The sequence below is a fragment of the Leptodactylus fuscus genome, chromosome 2, assembly GCF_031893055.1.
Source record: "Leptodactylus fuscus isolate aLepFus1 chromosome 2, aLepFus1.hap2, whole genome shotgun sequence".
NCBI lineage: Eukaryota > Metazoa > Chordata > Amphibia > Anura > Leptodactylidae > Leptodactylus > Leptodactylus fuscus.
Window position 1 is genome coordinate 90,689,831 of NC_134266.1, and position 20,022 is coordinate 90,709,852.

At 42.8% G+C, this 20,022-nt stretch overlaps 1 protein-coding gene across 1 annotated transcript in view; it reads right to left on the reverse strand.

Moving 5' to 3' along the window:
- Positions 1-17,463: 17,463 nt before the first annotated feature.
- Positions 17,464-20,022, reverse strand: part of SLC45A3 (solute carrier family 45 member 3) — a 48,422-nt gene continuing 45,863 nt past the window's right edge. Inside the window, exon 5 of the mRNA XM_075264161.1 lies at positions 17,464-17,887. Within this exon, the coding sequence (XP_075120262.1) occupies positions 17,492-17,887 (396 nt within the window). The 3' untranslated portion in view covers positions 17,464-17,491. The remainder of the gene's footprint in view (positions 17,888-20,022) is intronic.

Consider the following 20,022-nt stretch of genomic DNA (forward strand, 5'->3'; position numbering starts at 1 on the left):
TGTGGAAAAAATCGCAGAGCGGACACGCTGCCATTTTCAAAACCATTGCGGTTTTGAAAATCGCAGCATGTCAATTATATCTACGGAAACTCCGTCGGCTTTCCTATAGATATAAATGTAACAGAAAGTACACGGAGGAAAACTCTGTAAACTTTCTGTTGAAAGTGCTTCAGCCCTATCTTATTCACTTGTGGCTATGAATGGGGTCCCTTTCTCAAGATAGATTCAGGTCCCATAGGTGGAACCCACATCTATCAAGCATTGATGGTATATAGTTTGGATATAGCCCATTGCCAACCACAATGTGTTCATGCCGCGGTTCTTCCCGCAGCGCTTTAAGCGCTGCGTTTCCACTCAGTGGGGCCTTAGCCTTAGACTATGGGCCCACGTTGCGGAAAGCTGCTTTTTTTGGTGCAGATTTTGCTGCTTTTTTGAGTGAGAGCCAAGAATGTGTATAAAAGGAATCATAAAAATATAGCAGAGCCGACTGCGTATGCCTAGAAGATTGAAACCCAGGACGGAAGAAGTCTGAAAAAAAGGGTATCCCATGATAGGATCCCTTTAACCTTAGAGTGAGTGGAGGTGGAGAAAGTTCCTCCTTAAGCAGTCAGGAAGTAGCAAGGAAGATCTCTCATGGAGACTGCCAATCACATACCTCCCAACTTTTGAAGAACCGAAAGAGGGACAAAATGTGCGGCGCGCCGCGGCAAATTTGGCCCCGCCCACTTTTGTGTTGACTCCACCCACTCGTTAATTTTTCATGTGCCCGCACACAGTATAATCCTCCTACAGTCACCCGTAAATTATATGTCCCCCCTCTATCTCTCCCCCAGTTTCATATACACCCTTCATCTGCCCCCAGATTAATGTCCTCTCCATCTCTGCCCCCAGATTCATGTCCCTCCATCTCTGCCCCCAGATTCATGTCCCCACATCTCTGCACCCAGATTCATGTTCCTCCATCTCTGCCCCCAGATTCATGTCCTCTCCATCTCTGTCCCCAGATTCCTGTCCCTCCATCTCTGCCCCCAGATTCATGTCCCTCCATCTCTGCCCCCAGATTCATGTCCCCCATCTCTTCCCCCAGATTCATGTCCCCCCATCTCTGCCCCCAGATTCATGTCCCCCATCTCTGCCCCCAGATTCATGTCCCCCCCATCTCTGCCCCTAGATTCATGTCCCCACATCTCTGCCCCCATTTTCATGTCCCCCCATCTCTGCCCACAGATTCCTGTCCCTCCATCTCTGCCCCCAGATTCATGTCCCCCATCTCTTCCCCCAGATTCATGTCCCTCCATCTCTGCCCCCAGATTCATGTCCCCCCATCTCTGCCCCTAGATTCATGTCCCCACATCTCTGCCCCCAGTTTCATGTCCCCCCATCTCTGCCCACAGATTCCTGTCCCTCCATCTCTGCCCCCAGATTCATGTCCCCCATCTCTTCCCCCAGATTCATGTCCCTCCATCTCTGCCCCCAGATTCATGTCCCCCCATCTCTGCCCACAGATTCCTGTCCCTCCATCTCTGCCCCCAGATTCATGTCCCCCATCTCTTCCCCCAGATTCATGTCCCTCCATCTCTGCCCCCATTTTCATGTCCCCCCATCTCTGCCCACAGATTCCTGTCCCTCCATCTCTGCCCCCAGATTCATGTCCCCCATCTCTTCCCCCAGATTCATGTCCCTCCATCTCTGCCCCCAGATTCATGTCCCCCCATCTCTGCCCCTAGATTCATGTCCCCACATCTCTGCCCCCAGTTTCATGTCCCCCCATCTCTGCCCACAGATTCCTGTCCCTCCATCTCTGCCCCCAGATTCATGTCCCCCATCTCTTCCCCCAGATTCCTGTCCCTCCATCTCTGCCCCCAGATTCATGTCCTCTCCATCTCTGCCCCCAGATTCATGTCCCCACATCTCTGCCCCCAGTGTCATGCCGTCCTCTCCATCTCTGCCCCCACTGTCATACCGTCCTCTCCTTCATCTGCCCCCAGATTTACGTTCCACCTCCACATTAAACTTACCTTCTCCTCCGCTCCCTCGCCGCTCTCTGCCCGCCTCTCTCGCTGACACATGCGGCTGAAGGAAGGAGCTGACACAGGTCAGCTCCTCGCTTCGCCGGTGCCGCGTCTCTCCCTGACACATACGGCTGAAGCTGCTCGCGTGCTCGCTTCGCCGCTGCGTGTCTCTCTCGCTGACACATGCGGCTGAAGCGAGGAGCTGACCTGTGTCAGCTCCTCGCTTCGCCGCTGCCGCCGGCTCCTGGCTTGTCACATCGCGTCTACAAGCCAGGAGCCGGCAGCAGCGAAGCGAGGAGCTGACCTGTGTCAGCTCCTTCCTTCAGCCGCATATGTGTTCAACTCAGATCTGCGTCCTCTGGACGCAGATCTGAGTTGAGATCGGGACATACCTCCCTCCAACCGGGACCGCGGGACATGTCACCCAAATCGTGACTGTCCCGCGGAAATCGGGACGGTTGGGAGGTATGCAATCACCTGGATAATAAAGATATGCTCTTGTCTTCCCATGCAATTTTCATAAAAAAAGACCTTTCACGTCCTTCACATGTGGTGTAATACACTCCTAGAAAGCCAAAAATGTGCTGAATTCGGCTTTCCCGTTCTGAGCTCTCACTGAAGAGCTATCAGTGCCAATACCGTAGTTCTTCAGTGTCAGAAAAGCGTTTCTGACAGTCTGTCAGGAAGGCCCCTCCTGACAGTAGCATCTATTGTGTTGTACTGTGAGAGGGGGAGCGTTCCTTACTGCCCAGCCATGACACTGAGCAGTGAGGAACGCCTCCCCTACTCCTGACAGTACACGTCCATATTTCAAGTGACCAATCCTTTGGCACTACACAGTGAATATGGTATGGGTATCCCTGCCAACACTTAGTGTTGCTTGGGAGGAATTTAGAGCCTGATTTCTACTAATAGGAAGTAAAAATAATTGATAACGTATGTTACAAAAATGGTTCCAGGGAACTGCAGTATTACTTCTGTTCCTTGAATAGGAGCGTTGCTGCACATCCACTAGCAGCATCGACTACCTGGAGGTTGCTAGAACAGCTGATTCGTGCGGGTGTCAGATCCATGAAAGAACAAATATTGATAACTTGACCTGTGGATATGTCATCAGTATGAAAAAATCAGTTTGCGGATGGAAAACCCTTTACACTCAAAGCTGAATTGGCACTGGGCTGACAGTAGAGAAAGTGAAAAGGAGCCTGGCAGTAAGGAATAAATGAGTAATAAGCGTAGACATGTTGAAATATGATAACATTAAACAAAGTGGGCAGATTTACTAATACTGAATAACTGTTACTGTGTAAACATAGATTAGACAGTCCTTAAAGTGGACCATTCATGGATTTGGGCACATGCAGTGTTATATACCGCTGGAAAGCCGACAGTGCGCTGAATTCAGCGCACTGTCGGCTTTCTCGATCCGTACCCCGGGTGAAGAACTATTGGTACTGGTACCATACCTCTTCATAGTCAGAAGGGCGTTTCTGACACTCTGTCAGGAACATCCTTCTGCACAGCAGCGCCTATAGCGCTGTACTGTGTGAGCGGGGAGGAATGCCCCCTCCCCCTACTCACAGTGTTCATCCATAGACGAGCATTATCAGGGGTGGAGGGGGCATTCCTCCCCACTCAAACAGCACAGCGCTATAGGCGCTGCTTTGCAGAAGGACGTATCTGACAGAGTGTCAGAAACGCCCTTCTGACTGTAAAGAGCTACGGTACCGACACCGATAGCTCTACACCCGGGGCACAGATCATAGCATTATATAAGGCCGGGTTCACACGGAGTATTCTGGCTCGTCATTTGGTACGTAGACGCCGTATACGCTCCTATTGTTTTCAATGGGATCCGGTACCGTACACGCGGCGCTATTTTGCGGCCGCCGCAAAAATCACAGCTGCAAAATAGCGCCGCGTGTACGGTACCGGCTCCCATTGAAAACAATGGAAGCGTATACAGCTCGCAAATCCTCCCGCGGCGTCTACGTACCAAATGACGAGCCAGAATACTCTGTGTGAACCCGGCCTAACACTGCATGTGCCCAAATCTATGAAAGGTCCTCTTTAACTGCGCCAGAGAGGCTGATGCCAGACGATATATCTGCTGCATGTTTTGACAGTTTAGTCTAACTTTACATTATCTATAGTATTTGTTGGCTTAGTTCACTCCAAAAACGGCTCCAAAATTCACTTGAACGAGACTTCCAAAAATAGCTGAGGCTGCCTGTTTGGCTATTTTTGGAAGTTCCATACAAATGAATGGAGAAACATGTTTATTCGTGGCCCTGTCTTATTCACCTGTGGCTATGCATGGAGCCCCTTTCTCAAGATAGATTCAGGTCCCATAGGTGGAACCCACATCTATCAAGCATCGATGGTATATAGTCTGGATATAGTGAAGATCTCTTTAAGTTATTTAAAACCTTGAATAGAAATGGGGGTTTATTTAATCGTCTAGTCGTCTAGTATGCAATAATAAAAGATGGAAAACTATGGAAAAGGATGAAAAAGAGATGCTAGTGGCAATAAGACAACGGTATGTAGACAGTACATAGGCAGGTAAGCTGGTGACTAATATGCAGTATAACTGAATCCAAACTCCGGAGGCCTCACAAAGCTCCCATTGACTCCATGTGCTTTTGATATTATTGTTTCTATCATTATTGTCTGCTCCAGGATCCTTCATGCGAATAATACAATTAACCTCATTAACCCTCTCCCAGAAGCAATGAGAAGGCCTCCAACTGCTCTGAATGAAAGGTCTCTGTGTCTGTCTCAGAAGAGTAAGACAGTGAGAGACCCTACACTTTTAGGCCTCATTTGCATGACATGGGTCTGTGGTTGAATGACATGGATGGCACATAGATGACATCTATATGTTGCCTGTGCCTCCACAGCCCCCCATTCACTGCTCTAAGCCTGGGCAGCAAAACAGACAGGAATAGAACCTATCCTGAATTTTGCCCTGGGATCATGGCCCCATAAATGGGACTGTAATAATTCATGGTTGTGTGTATGGGGCCAGAGATATTAATGGGTAAGTGGGCTAGCCAAGATAAACATGGCTAGCACACTGACAATACATGTGGTGCGCATGAGGCTTTAATAGTATATCAGTTGGAAAGGGGGGATTATTGTCCACTTCTTTCTAAGAGACTGCTCAAAATCCAGCCTAGCACCTTCTATGATATAAAATTACAGGTAAACCATATGTCAACATTATTGGTAGTTGTGTACTGTTAGTGCTGGGCATCTGCTGCTAAGACAAATCTGATAATGGGAGACATAAAAAGTGATGCATATGTACATAATGATAACATACCATAGTTTTACTTTTATATATATTACTAGTGTAATCAGGATTACAGGTTGAAGGAAGTCTATTCGGCAATCCTCAAACATATTCAGCTGTCACCGCTGTGTAATAGAGCACCTTACAGTGATAAGCCACACACCTTTGTCATGTTTGTCACCTTTGTACATTAAAAAACAACAATGAGGCAATCGGGGCGGCCTTTAGCTCCCTGCTCTTGCTCCTCAGACTCCTACCACCTTCTGTTTGCACTACCCCATGCAGTGAGAATTAATCTTCCAACTGTTAAGATACCATCCATCCTGCTTAAGAAGTAGCAGGGGCGTAACTACTGTAGAGGCAGCGGAGGCGGCTGCCACTGGGCCCGGGCCATTAGGGGGCAAGTGACACCGCGGGCCCCACAAATACTATCATTATACTCGGGGGTCTTTGCAGACCCCCGAGTATAATGATCGGAGGCCAGGGATAGGTAAGGGAACGTAACAAACACAGGTACTTACCTCTCCACGATCCTGCCAGGCCCCCTTCCTGACATCTCTGACGTCACATGAACCCGGCCTGCGTCGGGGTCATGTGACGTCTGACGTCATTTCAGAAGGACGGCACCGGAGAAGACAGCGTAGGAGCCAGGGGAAGGTAAGAAACAGTAATTTTTTATGTTTTTATTCCCCCGAGTCTCCGATTATTATACTCTGGGGTCTGAAAAGAGGTGACATCTGGTCCAATAATGCAGATGGCCGAAATCAGTTGGCAGTGCGCCAGAGCCATTGAGAGGTAAGTAATATTATTTATTACATTTGTATCCCGCGGTCTCTGATCATTATACTCTGGGGTTTGAAAAGACCCTAGAGTATAATAGTTCACGGGTGGTCCACAATGGGGCATAATAATATGTGCAGGGGCCACTATGAGGTATAATACTGTGTTCATTGGCCATTATGGGGCATAATACTGTGTTCAGGGGCCACTATAGGTCATAATACTGTGTGCAGGGGCCACTATGGGGCACGGAGAAGAGGAGCCGGCTCCCACATTGGAAGCTAGGTAAGTATGATGCTATGGGATGGGGGGAGGGGGGCTATCAGTGGGCAGGATAGCCTAGCTTAGCATAGCTAGGGAGGGAAGGAGAAGGGGCTAGAAGTGGGCGGGATAGCTTAGTGTAATTTAGCTAGGGAGATAGTGAAGGGGTGTAACACAGTGAGAGAAGAGGGGGAAGCAGTGACAGGTACACAGGAAGTTACATAGAAGGAAGCTACACATATAAACAAATGCAGAACATACCACAGACACCTAGAAATCACTCAAAACACTGCTAAAAGTATATGGGTGCACTTTTAACCCATTAATAACTCTAACAGACCTTTTTGTAAAGGAAAACCCTTTTTTTGTTATTTTCATTCAACTCCTGCAATTGGTCAAATATTATTATACCTTGGACAAATTATTTAAACAGGAGAAATTATTACACAAAATATTTTAGAAAATTGTATTTCTAATATGTTTTATTTGGTGCAACTAAAATACCCTTGTAGTGTAAGGGTAATATGCATGGTGGACTCCTGACTGGCATTTCTTATATCTGATGGGCGTTGATATGAGAGATAATGGAAGATGTCTGGCAATAGCTTATTCCCTCATCTCCACCTCTCCTCATTGAAGCTAAAATGCAAATCCAGCCGTACGCATGAGATAAACATTTCATTCAATTATTGCTTAAAAAATTACCGGATGTGCAACAGCTTCTGTCTGCCAAAAAAAACTGTGTTCTGTTGGAACATCTGTGCCATAGCCAAACACATAAGTCTAATGACATTTTAGTGGCTTCTATTTGAGATATACCGTAAGGTTTTAGAGGAGGAAAATAGGGAAAAAAAAATTTTAAGGAAAAAAAAATTGGTGAAATATTTAATAACCTAATAATATAATATTTCACCAATGTAAATAGAACCGGGGGCTTTCGGACACAGGGATACCAAATGTGTATGTGTTTCACAGTAATGTTTTTGTTTTATATGTATTCTAGGGATATGGGGGTGATTTGAACATATCTATCTAATCTATCTATCTGTCTATCTGTCTGTCTGTCTATCTATCTATCTATCTATCTATCTATCTATCTATCTATCTATCTAATCTCATCCATGGATGGAAAGAGACACCCTGCAGTGAAGCTATGCAAGAAGAGAAAAAGGGGCAGGCCAGACGGGTGAAGGAGGTGTGGTTTTCTAAGCAAACTTGAAAACACGCCTCCTTCTCCCGTCTGGCCCGCCCCTCCTTCACTGCCTCTCAGATCTGGCTCCTGCAATGAAGCCACACAGACAGGGAAGTAGGGGCGGGCCAGACGGGTGAAGGAGGCGTGGTTTCAAGCTTGCCGAGAAAACCACGCCTCCTCCCCCCCATTTGGCCCGCCCCTCCTTCCCTGTCTGTGTGGCATCATTGCAGGAGCCAGATCTGAGAGGCAGTGAAGGAGGGGCGGGCCAGACGGGAGAAGGAGGCGTGGTTTTCTCGGCAAGCTTGAAACCACGCTTCCTTCACCTGTCTGGCCCGCCCTTACTTCCCTGCCTCTCATATCTCGCTCCTGCAAACATGCGACACAGACAGGGAAGGAGGGGCAGAGCAGGCAGGCACCGTGCTGCTCTCCTTTTGATTCTCACAGACGGGACACAGACGCTGCACACGCTGCATTCGGACTATAAGACGCACACACATTTTCCTCCCATATTGGGAGGAAAAAAAGTGCGTCTTATAGTCCGAAAAATACGGTATGTATGAATATGTTGACGATAGGATAGTTGGTACAAATGATATCACTATTGATTGATTGGCAGCGCCATGGCTCATAAGTGGCACCATGCATGATTATAGGAAAACTAGGAGAGATGCTGTAACTTGCTCACATCTATCTCATGTCTATGACCAGCTTTAGATGATGAGCTGATCCCATTGAAAGATACATTTATTATTTATTCGGCAAAAATATTTCCAACAGCAATTTACTGATAAAGCTGTCAATTTACACCGTTTTATTATACTTCAAAACTGAAATCCAGATTTCCAGCATTTGTAGCTCTGTACAGTAGTTAAGTTGTTCTACAAGCACATTGAATTTCATGACAAGTCAAATGTGACAACATGAAACAATATCTGTGCTCTGTTATTTATAGTTTTCTGTCATTTAACATCTAAATATACAGAAAACCTATTATAATACAGGACTCCAAACAATGAAACTTTTTCTAGGTATACTGCATAGTAGATTATTCTAAATAGATTCCCAGACCGATCTCAATCTGCATTTTTTATTGCTCATATTATGCACCAGAAAGACAAAGCAATCCTGCTCTACCTCCTAGACTTCCATATACAGAATGGGAGATAGTGCTGCACAATGTAATATAACGTAGCCACTTTAACACACTTTTGATTAGGTGTATACATATAGCTTACAAATCCACTTATGAATCCTTTATTGCCACCTAGTGGTAAACATTGTATATACACAACGCATTTTATTAAATGACAAGCTCTATACATGTCAGTACCTGTAATATGGAACAATAAGCTGAATAATGGTTAATTCTCCCATGGCTGTAGAACTACTAATTACTATCTAATTAGTTGCATCTAATTACAGAATACCCATGGCCCTGCTTGCCAGTATGGCCACACTAATGTACTTTATGTAAGTAAATTTGCAGTTATCCTAAAATAAATGTATTTTATTCAATTAGAGCCATAAAAACCAATATGTCATAATGTATACATTACAGTTGTAAGAGAACCCTATGGAATTACCAATGGAATGTAGTCTGAGCGTTTCTCTAGCTCACAGTTATAGACATGAACAGCACAACTGCTGGTATCTTACTAGGGTCTAGGGTGCTCACATTTTGTTAGTTCTGATGACTCCAAAGGATTCACTTACTTTTTCTTCCAACAGAATGCGTATGTCATATCAGTTTTTTATGTTGCCAATAATGACATTATAACTGCAGCACTTGTGGTCTATGGAAATGGATTATAAACTAGTTAGGGTGGGTTCACACCAGCGCCTGGTCTCTGATTTGCAGGTTTCTGTCTTCTGCCCGAGAAACTGGACAGGAGACGGAAACCTGGCGGTCAGTTTTCAAACCCGTGGCGAAACTGTTTTTTTTTTAGCCGGACACAAAGTCCTGCATGTCCGACTGTGTCTGGTTAAAAAAAACAGTTTCGCGGAGGAAAGGCACAAGATATTGTACCAAGATATTGGCATTAGTAGGGTGGATGTATTAGCTACGTCTTCTACTACAGAAGTGCCACCCCGGGAGGACCTAGAGCTACGTCCTCGGCAAGAAAAAGGTTAAATGGGTTGTCCAGTTTTGCCTAGACAATCCCTTTAATGCACTGCGATCAGTGCAGGCATTGCCGCCAGTTCTCAGCAGCTATGGTGGCCACTTGGTTCCTGAGTGACCACCATATTTAAATACTAGACACTCACCATACTATTACAATGGTTATTGGAAAAGGGTTAATCAATGAAATTATCATTGAAAAACTGCATTTTGCATTCACTCAGGTTATCTTTGTCTGATACTGAAATGTGTTTGATAATCTGAAAAATGTAAGTATGTCAACAAAGCAAAAAGAAAATAAATGTATAGGAAGGGGGTGAATAGGTTTCCTGTTCACTAGAACCTGCAAAAGTTGTGCTTATTTGTTGTTCCATTTGACTATCTGCATTTGACCCCAGCTTGTTTCCTGACCTCATTTCTGCCTCTTGATTCTAGGTCTGCACAAACTTTGCCATGGTTTACTATAGTGTGTCACCAAACTGCTAGACAATGTTTCCAGGTTAGAAAGTTAGCAAAGAGAAATGTCATTTGCAGAGTATAACATGTCGCTGCTATTCTGTGCTATTAGCGACTGTTCATATAAAACTTTAATAATGATCAGACATATAAAATACATCTGATCAGTGTAACACAACTATACTTTATGTATAGTATTATGTATTAGGGCCTAATCCGGAGCGGAAAGCCGCGACGGAATGCGTTCACGTGTAGCCCCGTGTGAACTAGCCCTTAGGTTATCAGTTCTGTTTAGTTAGCGCTCAGACGAGCAGGTATTTATTTTGTTTATGTTGAAGTTAAGGCTGTATTTTGTTTTGCTTATTTTCTGCCTAAAGTGAAGGTTTATTTATTTTCCTTTTTTTTTCTAAATAAACCAGTTTGCTGCATATTTTGTGTCCGTGTCTTGACTGGGTCCGCACCACTGCTTCTACCGAAATAACTTCCCCACAGTACTCAGCAGTATTCCTACTTGAGAGAAATAATGAACTAAGTGAACTAATCTCCAAAATGAACTAGACTTCCCATCACTACTTTGAAAGCATTTTTTGGTTCTATAGTTTTAGAAAAATGCACCATCAAATGGTATTGATTAAAAATAGCCTACCATTGTTTATCAACAGCTCCAGTTATTTATCATATGTTGTATATTATTGTATCTTAAAAGCCTGTATAGTCTGATCATGCAGTTATAATCTTCCTTTATATCATCTACTTCCTGCTAATGTACCAATTGTATGTGTATGTACACACAACCATATTCACTGAAAGTATACCAAAGTATCCCATAAAGATTCTGCATAAGATACTAGCTAACCACATACATACACGGATGTTTATGTTCAGAAACCTACAGGCATAGCACAACAACTATGAAAACTTACCATATATACTCGAGTATAAGCCGACCCGAATGTAAGGCGAGGCCCATAATTTTACCACAAAAAACTGGGAAAATTTATTGACTCGAGTATAAGATAAGATAAGATAATCCTTTAATAGTCCCACATTGGGGAAATTTCATAAGCCTAGGGGGGAATGCAATTTTTGGGTGCAGTAGATGCTGGGAAAGGGGAGGGGGTGTTTTGGTTGTCTGTCTGCCCCTTCCCTGAGCTTGAGGACTGGGTTTTTTTCTTCCTCCACTTGGAATTCAGTCTGGCTGAATATAGGGTATCTGCAGTGTTCCTATTAACCCCTTCCCGACGGAACAGGAGCACTGCAGATCCTATATTCAGTAGACCGGGCACTTCCAGACACAGGGATACCTAATGTGTATGTGCCCACAGTAATTTTCTACTTTTGTATGTATTCTAGGGAAAGGAGCGATTTAGAACTTTTATTTTTTTATATTTTTTTAAATCATCTTCTTTTGTGGCTGGTCATAGACCCCCCCCCCACACACACACACACACACACTAAAAAAAAAACAAAAAAAAACAAAACATTTTTTTTTTTTTTTGCTGCCTCGAGTATAAGCCAAGGGGGGCTTTTTCAGCACAAAAACTGGGCTGAAAAATTTGGCTTATACTCGAGTATATACTTATTTTATCTGAAGACACCTTCCTCTGGTGGGAATTGAATTGTTTGCCTTTATCTTATTTTGCCAATCACTTATTTTTGGATATGGTTTCACATTAATGGCAGGGCTTTAACAAAGAATGATTTACAATCTTGCTGGAGTTCAGCCACTATAGAGAAACTTTCTGAAATATTAAGTCCTTATTCACAATAGACATAAAGGTGCATTCATCTAGGACAATAGGCAGGTATATTTAGGATGATATGTAGTAGTAACTGTGGGTAACAAATTGTCTATATCACCTCCCCGTACAATTAGGCCAAATGGGTCTAGATCCTGTTGATAGTAAAACATGATCCATTTTCACAGCATTGAACAAACTGTGACTTAGGCTAAAGCCCCACATAGCGAGTCACTGCAGAAAAAACGGCATCAGAAACACGTGTTTTCCACCACAGCGTTTCTCACAGAAAATCTGCAGAATTTTTCCTCTGCAGACTTTCTGCTTCTATTATAACTATACAGAAGATGCCAGCATTTCCGTAGGTATAATTGACAAGCTGCAATTTACAAGAATGAAGCATTTCCGCTATAGATATTTTTCTGCAATGTGTAGATGGAATTAGCCAGACCCCCATCCACTTTGCAGGTACTGTAAAACGCTGTGTTTTTTGCAGCAGTATTTCCGCAATGGCCAAAACGCTGCATTTTTGCAATGTGGAGCCCTGGCTTTAAAAAGTCTTTCCAGGTAGTGTGACATTTGCAGCAAGGTGAATGAGCATCCTTATTGTCTAGTGACGGTTTTCATGAGAATTGTGTACTGTGCCATGCCTTGTGTAAATGTCAATATAGCTAAGAGCAGCAACAATCCTTAATATAATATGTAAATCTAACTAAGAGTAGTATTTACATTTACAGATCCTACAAACAATAATGATCATTTCAAACAGTGGAACAATGTATCACTTATGTGATGATACTTGGCTCTGTATTCTAGAACAGTGAAACTTCTTTGAACTGACCATGTGAAGTTGTACAGAAGGGGTCTTTTATATGGGTCATCTGCTCAAAGAAAAAGTATACAGAATGCAGGTTAAGAGTCTAATGGAGGTCAACAAACATTACACAGAACCAGATATTACATCAACGTATTACACGAAACCAAGACTAGCCTGGGGCTAATAAAACAGCCGTGGTACTGTACACAAGGGTGCCCTAACTTTTCCTTACTCCCCTGGTGACCTTCACATCTCCTAATTCAAGATGGCCCCATCATTCTTGCCCTCATGATGGAATCTTTGTAAATCTTGATCTTTCCTTTCCTTCCTAGTGGCCAGCATGGCTCCCCCTTTCATTCCTGATCTTCAGCATGAGTCCTCTCTCATTCTTAGTCCCCTGCATAATATCCCCCTCTAGGGCCCCATTATGGCTATTCCTCTCACTCCTGGTTCCTAGCATGGTTCTCCTCTCATTCCTACATCCCCATCATAGCATCCTTTCTAATGTCTTTATTCTGACTAAGTTCCCAAAATGGTCCTGCAAAATTAGGCCTGTTAACATGTATGCTTGGCACCTCAGTGGCAGATTGCTTTCAGCTCTTGGCTCCAGTGTGATGCTGCCGTCTTTTTTCTCCTGATGTCCCAGTCCAGTGACCATATTGGCCTTACAATGTATACAAGTCCAGTGTGTGGTATTTCAATGGGATTCCTACTGAATAATTTGAGCATTTGAGAATCTGTTATGGCTTCTTGACAATAAATAGTCACATCCAAAATAATAGTAGCGAACATTGCTGTATATAGGCATGTAGGAAATATGTTTTAGAATGTAATGTGCTTAAATGATCTGTCCATGATTTTCTTATTTATGGCTTATCCATAGGATAGGCCATAACTATCTGATCGTGGCAGCCAGCCCCTGCATGAATCAGCTGTTTAGAGGGGCCTCCAGTCTGCACTATACAGTGTGGTAGCTGGAAACAGTTGGCTTCATGCCCTGTAAAGTGGCTGGCAGGGAATGAGTTCAACTACTTCCAGCTCCATGCACTGTGTAGTACACGGAGTGGAGGCACCTCTGAACAGCTTAGGCCCTTTACTTTTCTCACTTCTACTCTTGGCCTCCTATCCTCGAAGTGGCTTCACTATCAGCAGGTGGTTCACCTGGTTCGCACACTCTTTGTATCGCTCACAGTCTCCCAACTCTCTCAGTTTGAGAAGCTTTGCCGGGCTGGTACATTTACTAAGGAGGTGTTAGGATGGAGTCCTGCTGGTTTCCCGTACAGCGCACAGCGCCACCTGCGGGCCAATGCAACCCTCGCCCTCGGCGTTGTGCAGTGAGCTGCATGTCCAGCTTTCTGCCTACTGAGCATGCTCGGACCTTTTGGAGGCGCTCAGAGTCTAAGTCCTGTTCTTCCCCTACTGAGCGTGCTCAGACCCTTTGGAAGCGCTCAGAGGCTAAGTCCCGTTCTTCCCCTACTGAGCGTGCTCAGACCTTTTTGGAGGCGCTCAGGGGCTAAGTCCCATTCTGCCCATACTGAGCATGTCCGGTGAAGTTATGCCACCGCCCTTGTGGCCGGGGACTTGCCTTTATATAGTGTGAGCCGACGCCCACTGGGTGCTCACACTTTGACTAAATTACTTGAGACAGGAGGTCAGGGCTAGGTTCCTGTTGTCAGTTCAGGGGTTCTAGTATAGGATTCCTTGGTACTGCTGCTAGGGACCTGAATAACCAGTTGAACTGTCCATTGATATTGTTGCTCCAAAGCTGTTGTGGAGCCCTTTGTGTTACTGACCAGGGGTGACATTTAACCCCTGGCAGCCTTCCCTGTGTAGCAGGGTGAAGCATGTGCTAGAGTCTAGCTCTCTGCTGATAGTTTGCAGATCACTATTGCAAGGCCTTAATTGGCTTCACCCAGCAGTTATACACAGGTGCGCTCTCCCAGTGAAGTTAACTGGTGAGAGTTTGTTGCACTCAGTTCACACCAGAACTGCACAAACACCACTGCCAGTGCAGTTAACTGGTAGTTCCCTTTGCAGACGGCTGCCCTCCTGGGGGGCCTGTGGACCTCACTGCAGTGTCTTGCAGCCTAGCGGTTCTGTCGACATTAAAATATTATTTTCATATATATAGACAGAACCGTAACAGGAGGGTACGACTAAGGAACATCTCTTCTGAAACGCGTCAGCCAGGACGCTATTTTTATTCCATGGGAATTACTTTTTGCCATCTTAATATAATTCTGTTCAATTTTTACATGGATTAAATAAAATTAGGAGTTTATACTCGTGGCTGCTGGACCATACTTCGCGTTTTCCATCTAGTAGTATAGACTTTGTTTCATTCCACAGTCTAGATATGTATGTCTTACTACTTGCATAGGTTTTAATTTGTAGAGAGAAGTCAGTATCAATAATAATCTGATATAAAATGATCTAATAGCACTTTCCAATTCACCAGTAATAAGAATCAGCAGTTGCTGTATTCACAGGACTGGACAAGAGAATAGATTAACATAAGATTCTTATTACTGGCATCACAAATAAGGTTTGATGAATAAGTAACCCGAAAACCATAAAAATTAAACAACTTTGCAAATACTTTGCTTTATTTTGTATTGATTTCAAATTAGATCATACATTACAGTCAAACTCTCTCGAGCTACAATTCTGCAAGTCTTTGAGCTCAAATTACCCAGCATGCCTTCCTTGTTCAGTGTCTGTACCAAATTTGATATGGAAATTTTGCATTCTGGAAATGGCCATCTTTAAACAAAACACTGTACACTATCACATGTAAACTTTTCCAGAATGCAGAGTACCTTAGGCCAACTACATTAAGGGGGCGTTCACACTTGCGTCCCTGTGCGCCCTGTGTCATTCCGCCGGGTTTCCATCCTAAGCCCCGGAGAAACTGGATGGGGGACGGTTTCCCAGCGGTCAGTTTTAAAACCCTTTCATTTGAATAGGTTTTAAAAGCAAATCGTCGGTGTCCGTATGCGGCCTCTCTGCTGGGAAACCGTTTATTTTTGGCCGTAACACAAAGTCAGACATGTAGGACTTTGTGTCCGGCCAAAAAAAAACGGTTTTCCCACGGAGAGGCGGAATGACACAGGGCGCACAGGGGTGTGAGCGTCCCCTAAGCAAGCTTAGTAACGCTTACTGGGGTGTCTTATTTTAGAAGTAGCCAACCCAAATCTGATTGCAGCTCTGGGCTGTGAAATGTGCTGTAATGCCAGCCTATAAGTAATGGGATATACTACAAAGATACTGAAGTATTTATGCAGACTTTACCTAGATGTAAGTATAACAATGACATTCGTACATGTACATTTTGTACAGACACATCAGCATAAGTTTTCTTCGGATTTGCTGGCATTAATAAATTCTACAAAAATTTCACTAACAATATACCTTTTAAAACTCTTGTGTATATACATATTAAATAACCTTCAAATGTAATATCTTTACAAGAAAAATATCTGTAGAAAATACATCAAACATTTTAACAAGGTTGTATACCACAGTCAAATAATTTACTGGAATTAAGTACAATCTTCAAGTTCACTTTGAGGTAATGTAACTTAATAAATAACTTCCAGAGATTTACATATCTTCTGCAAAGTGCAAAGCCTTTGGAAAAACACATATAACATATATATATATATATATATATATATATATATATATATATATATATATATACAAAACACATATTTTATGTCCTTCATTTACATATATTTTAGAATGTCATTTTAATTTTACTATTATTTTTACTACTATAGATGGATGTCAGCCTCTCAATATATTTTTTCACAATATATCATGACAGTTTAAGCAATACTTCTTTTTGAGGTATTGGCAAACTAGGAAAATTCTGTACCCATCAAAGATATCTTAGGGGGCATTCCCGCGGCACCGATTCTGGCATGATAACTCGCGTAAGAATCAACGCTGCAAAACAGAATCCCATTGACTTCAATGGGTTCCGTTTAGTGCACGTAACACATTGAAATCAATGGGAGGCTTTTTTACCTATTGCTTTCAATGTGATATGCATGTATGCCAGCACTCATAGAAATCAATGGGATCAGGGGCCACACGGTGGCTCAGTGGTTAGCACTGCAGCCTTGCAATGCTGGAGTCCACGGTTCGAATCCTGCCAAGGGCAAAAAACCATCTGCAAGGAGTTTGTATGCTCTCCCCATGTCTGCATGGATTTCCATCCCATACTCCAAAAAGACATACTGATAGGGAAAAATGTACATTGTGAGCTCTATGTGGGGCTCACAATCCACATTTAAAAAAAAAAAAAGAAAAAAAAAAGAAATCAATGGGATCTGTTGTAACTCCGCTCATTCGGAACGAGTTTACGTTCAGAATGAGCGGAGCGTAAACTCTGTGTGAAGGTTCGCTTAGGGCGCTTTTAAGTTAAGTATTCACACCAACATATCTATCATCTTAGCCCAAAACTTGATGTTCCACATAGCAGCAGAGATGCATCTGGTGTCTAATCTTAACTACAATAGTAAATTTGGGCCATAATGTTTTGTATGTTGTTGCAGAATTTCTGAGCAAATTCTGCCAAATCTGAACCTGGCCTTAATGTGACATTAAACATATAGAATATACAACCAAAACTAGGCCTTATAGTTAATATAAAAAATTCAACACAAATAAGTGCTCAAGAACTAGGTGTAACTAGAGAAGATTTTGGAATGGTGTAATTGGTAAAAAAAAAAATTCCAGTGGAAAATAAAGTGATTTCACTTAAAAAATAAATAATGTACCTGACATCACACATTGAGACCTTCATGGTTCTATAGAGGTGTAATCTTCACCATATCACTTTTATCAAAGACAACTTTGTTGGAGAAATATATCGCTATCAAACCAAAAGCTGCAGCAGATGCAACGTAGGCTGTAACGGTTTGTGTCATCTGTACAATGAAGCCCATAACAAGGGAGGGGAGCACCTGAGACAACAGACAAGCACTGTCTAGTATAGCCATGTCCAGACATATCCCATTGTTTGGGGTAGTGGGTTCTCCCATCATGACAGGGTTGTCACAAGAAGGACCAATACACAAAGATGGAGAGTGTGACGAGAACAACGGTGCCCCATTATTATTCTGCACCTCTTTCATTAATCCGGGCTTTCTCTCTTTTTCCTGTATCTCATGTTCAGCCACATCTTTATATTTTGGCAGAAATACCTGTTGAAGAGAGAAACCAATTTTGATGTGAGAAATGTAACCATTGCAAGTTTCTGCACAAAACTGAGACATTACCTAAAAGCAACGAATCTAAATAGCACAATAGTGAGTATATAATAATTATAAATATAATAGTGATAAATATATATGTACAAATATATATGCAGAAGGAGCAAGAGGTGAAAAACTTACAGAACAGAAGAAATGTTTTCTGTAGTCCATGAGCAGATGAGCATCCAAGGTAAGCAAGATAGAAAAGAAGAACCATTCAGAAGGCAAGAAAACAGACATAAGATAAAGAAATACATTCAAAAAGAGAGTAAATGGAGGCAAATGGCAAAAATGTTGTACAACATTTATCTAAATTTCTGGTCATCCACTGGTAACAAAACTCAAACCATAAAATGCCTGATATGTATATGATTTCACGTACTGCAGGTAAACAAATTATAATTCCCTTTTCACAAATCTGTCACATATTGTGGTTCCAGGGTCCAACCACTGGGACTTAGGTCAGTAAATTTTATAAGAACTCTTTACATTTTCTAAATGATTTGCTTTTACCGTGCTGGTTTATGTAATTATGTTATTTTATTATGTAGATATCACCATTACTAAACATGTAAGTTCCAGTCTTATCCAACCCAGATTCTCTTCCCCAGGAGAGCTAAGACAAGGCTGGACAACCCCATTATCATTAATCATTTGGACAATATGCAGAGGTTGCGTTTCAAAGAACCTGAGGAAGTGAAGACTTACACTACGTTGACACTAGCATCGCTTCTCCATTGTTCGAGTCCGTTAGGGAAACCGACCAGAGAGGCAGACTGCTAAAACTGTGGTCACACACAGAGCCTGGAGGACCCCATTGACTATAATGGGATAGGTGTGTTGTCTATCGTTTTTAAAATGATTTTCGGCAGACACTATGAAGCAGTCTTCAACGGAGGGAGACTCTGGCGCAGATGTGAACATAGTTTTACATGCTACACTCTTTAAAAACAGAACTCTAAAGCAAGTGGCCAGTAGGGCATTTACTTTATTACAGATTCAGTTCTGATGTTCTCTACTGCAGAACTCCACACCTTTGTCTATTACAGGACTCTCCTCTGCTTTCACTGCACTCTGGTCCCAAAATGAGCACTTACAGAAGAACATTTGACCAGACCTGTCCATTACCGACTCATCTATCAACCGCCAACATTGAATAGTCATGCACTTTGTACTGAAAACTAGGGTATAGCTGTATTCTGCTATTAAATATTTCATGCACTGGCGGAAACGCATCGCAGATTTTCCCCACAACGCAGAATTTTCCTCTGCGAACTTTCTGTTTCCATTATACCTATACGGAAACCGCCAGCGTTTCCATAGTGTGCGAAGGTGACAGGTGCTGGATTTTATTTGAAATAAACTTGTTTGCTATGGTTTTGTGTCCCTGTCTCTGACTGGTTGGGTCTACACCAATGTTGCTTCCGAGCTACATTCCCCACAATTGGTATAATTGACGATTTACAAGTCGCAGCATGCCCATTGCGGATATTTATCTGCACTTTGCAGGTACTGTAAAATGCTGAAAATGTAAGAAGAAATGGCCTGCCACGCTCCGGAACTACAAAATTACTTCTTTATTTAGTCCATTAAAAACAGATCCACATAGAAGACATCAGAAAAAGATAGAAAAGATACACATGGTGCTGTAAAAATCGCTTACGCGTTTCGGGGGTAAGAAGACCCCCTTAATCATAGCATGCAACATATTCAGACTGGACTTCTTTATATAGTCTACTGACCAGTACCCAACTCATTGGGTTTACCTAATTGATCACATTAGTCACAGCTGCAATTTCGTTGTTAGTTTCTGTCTATAATAAAGTTGTGCTGTTCAAAAACATACATGGAGTTTAGTAAATACTCGATTTATATCTTAAAGGAACCATAACATTCATGGAGTTTAACAAAGATTTATACCTTGAATCTTTAAATATGTAAAAGATTTGAAAGATTTAAAGGGTAAATACGAACCAAAAGAAGATGCGGATAAATACTATTCAACATGTGAACAATTGAATATAATTCCGATTAGGAGGAGACTTTTCAGTAACTAGAACGGAGGAAATAACTCCCATATAGAT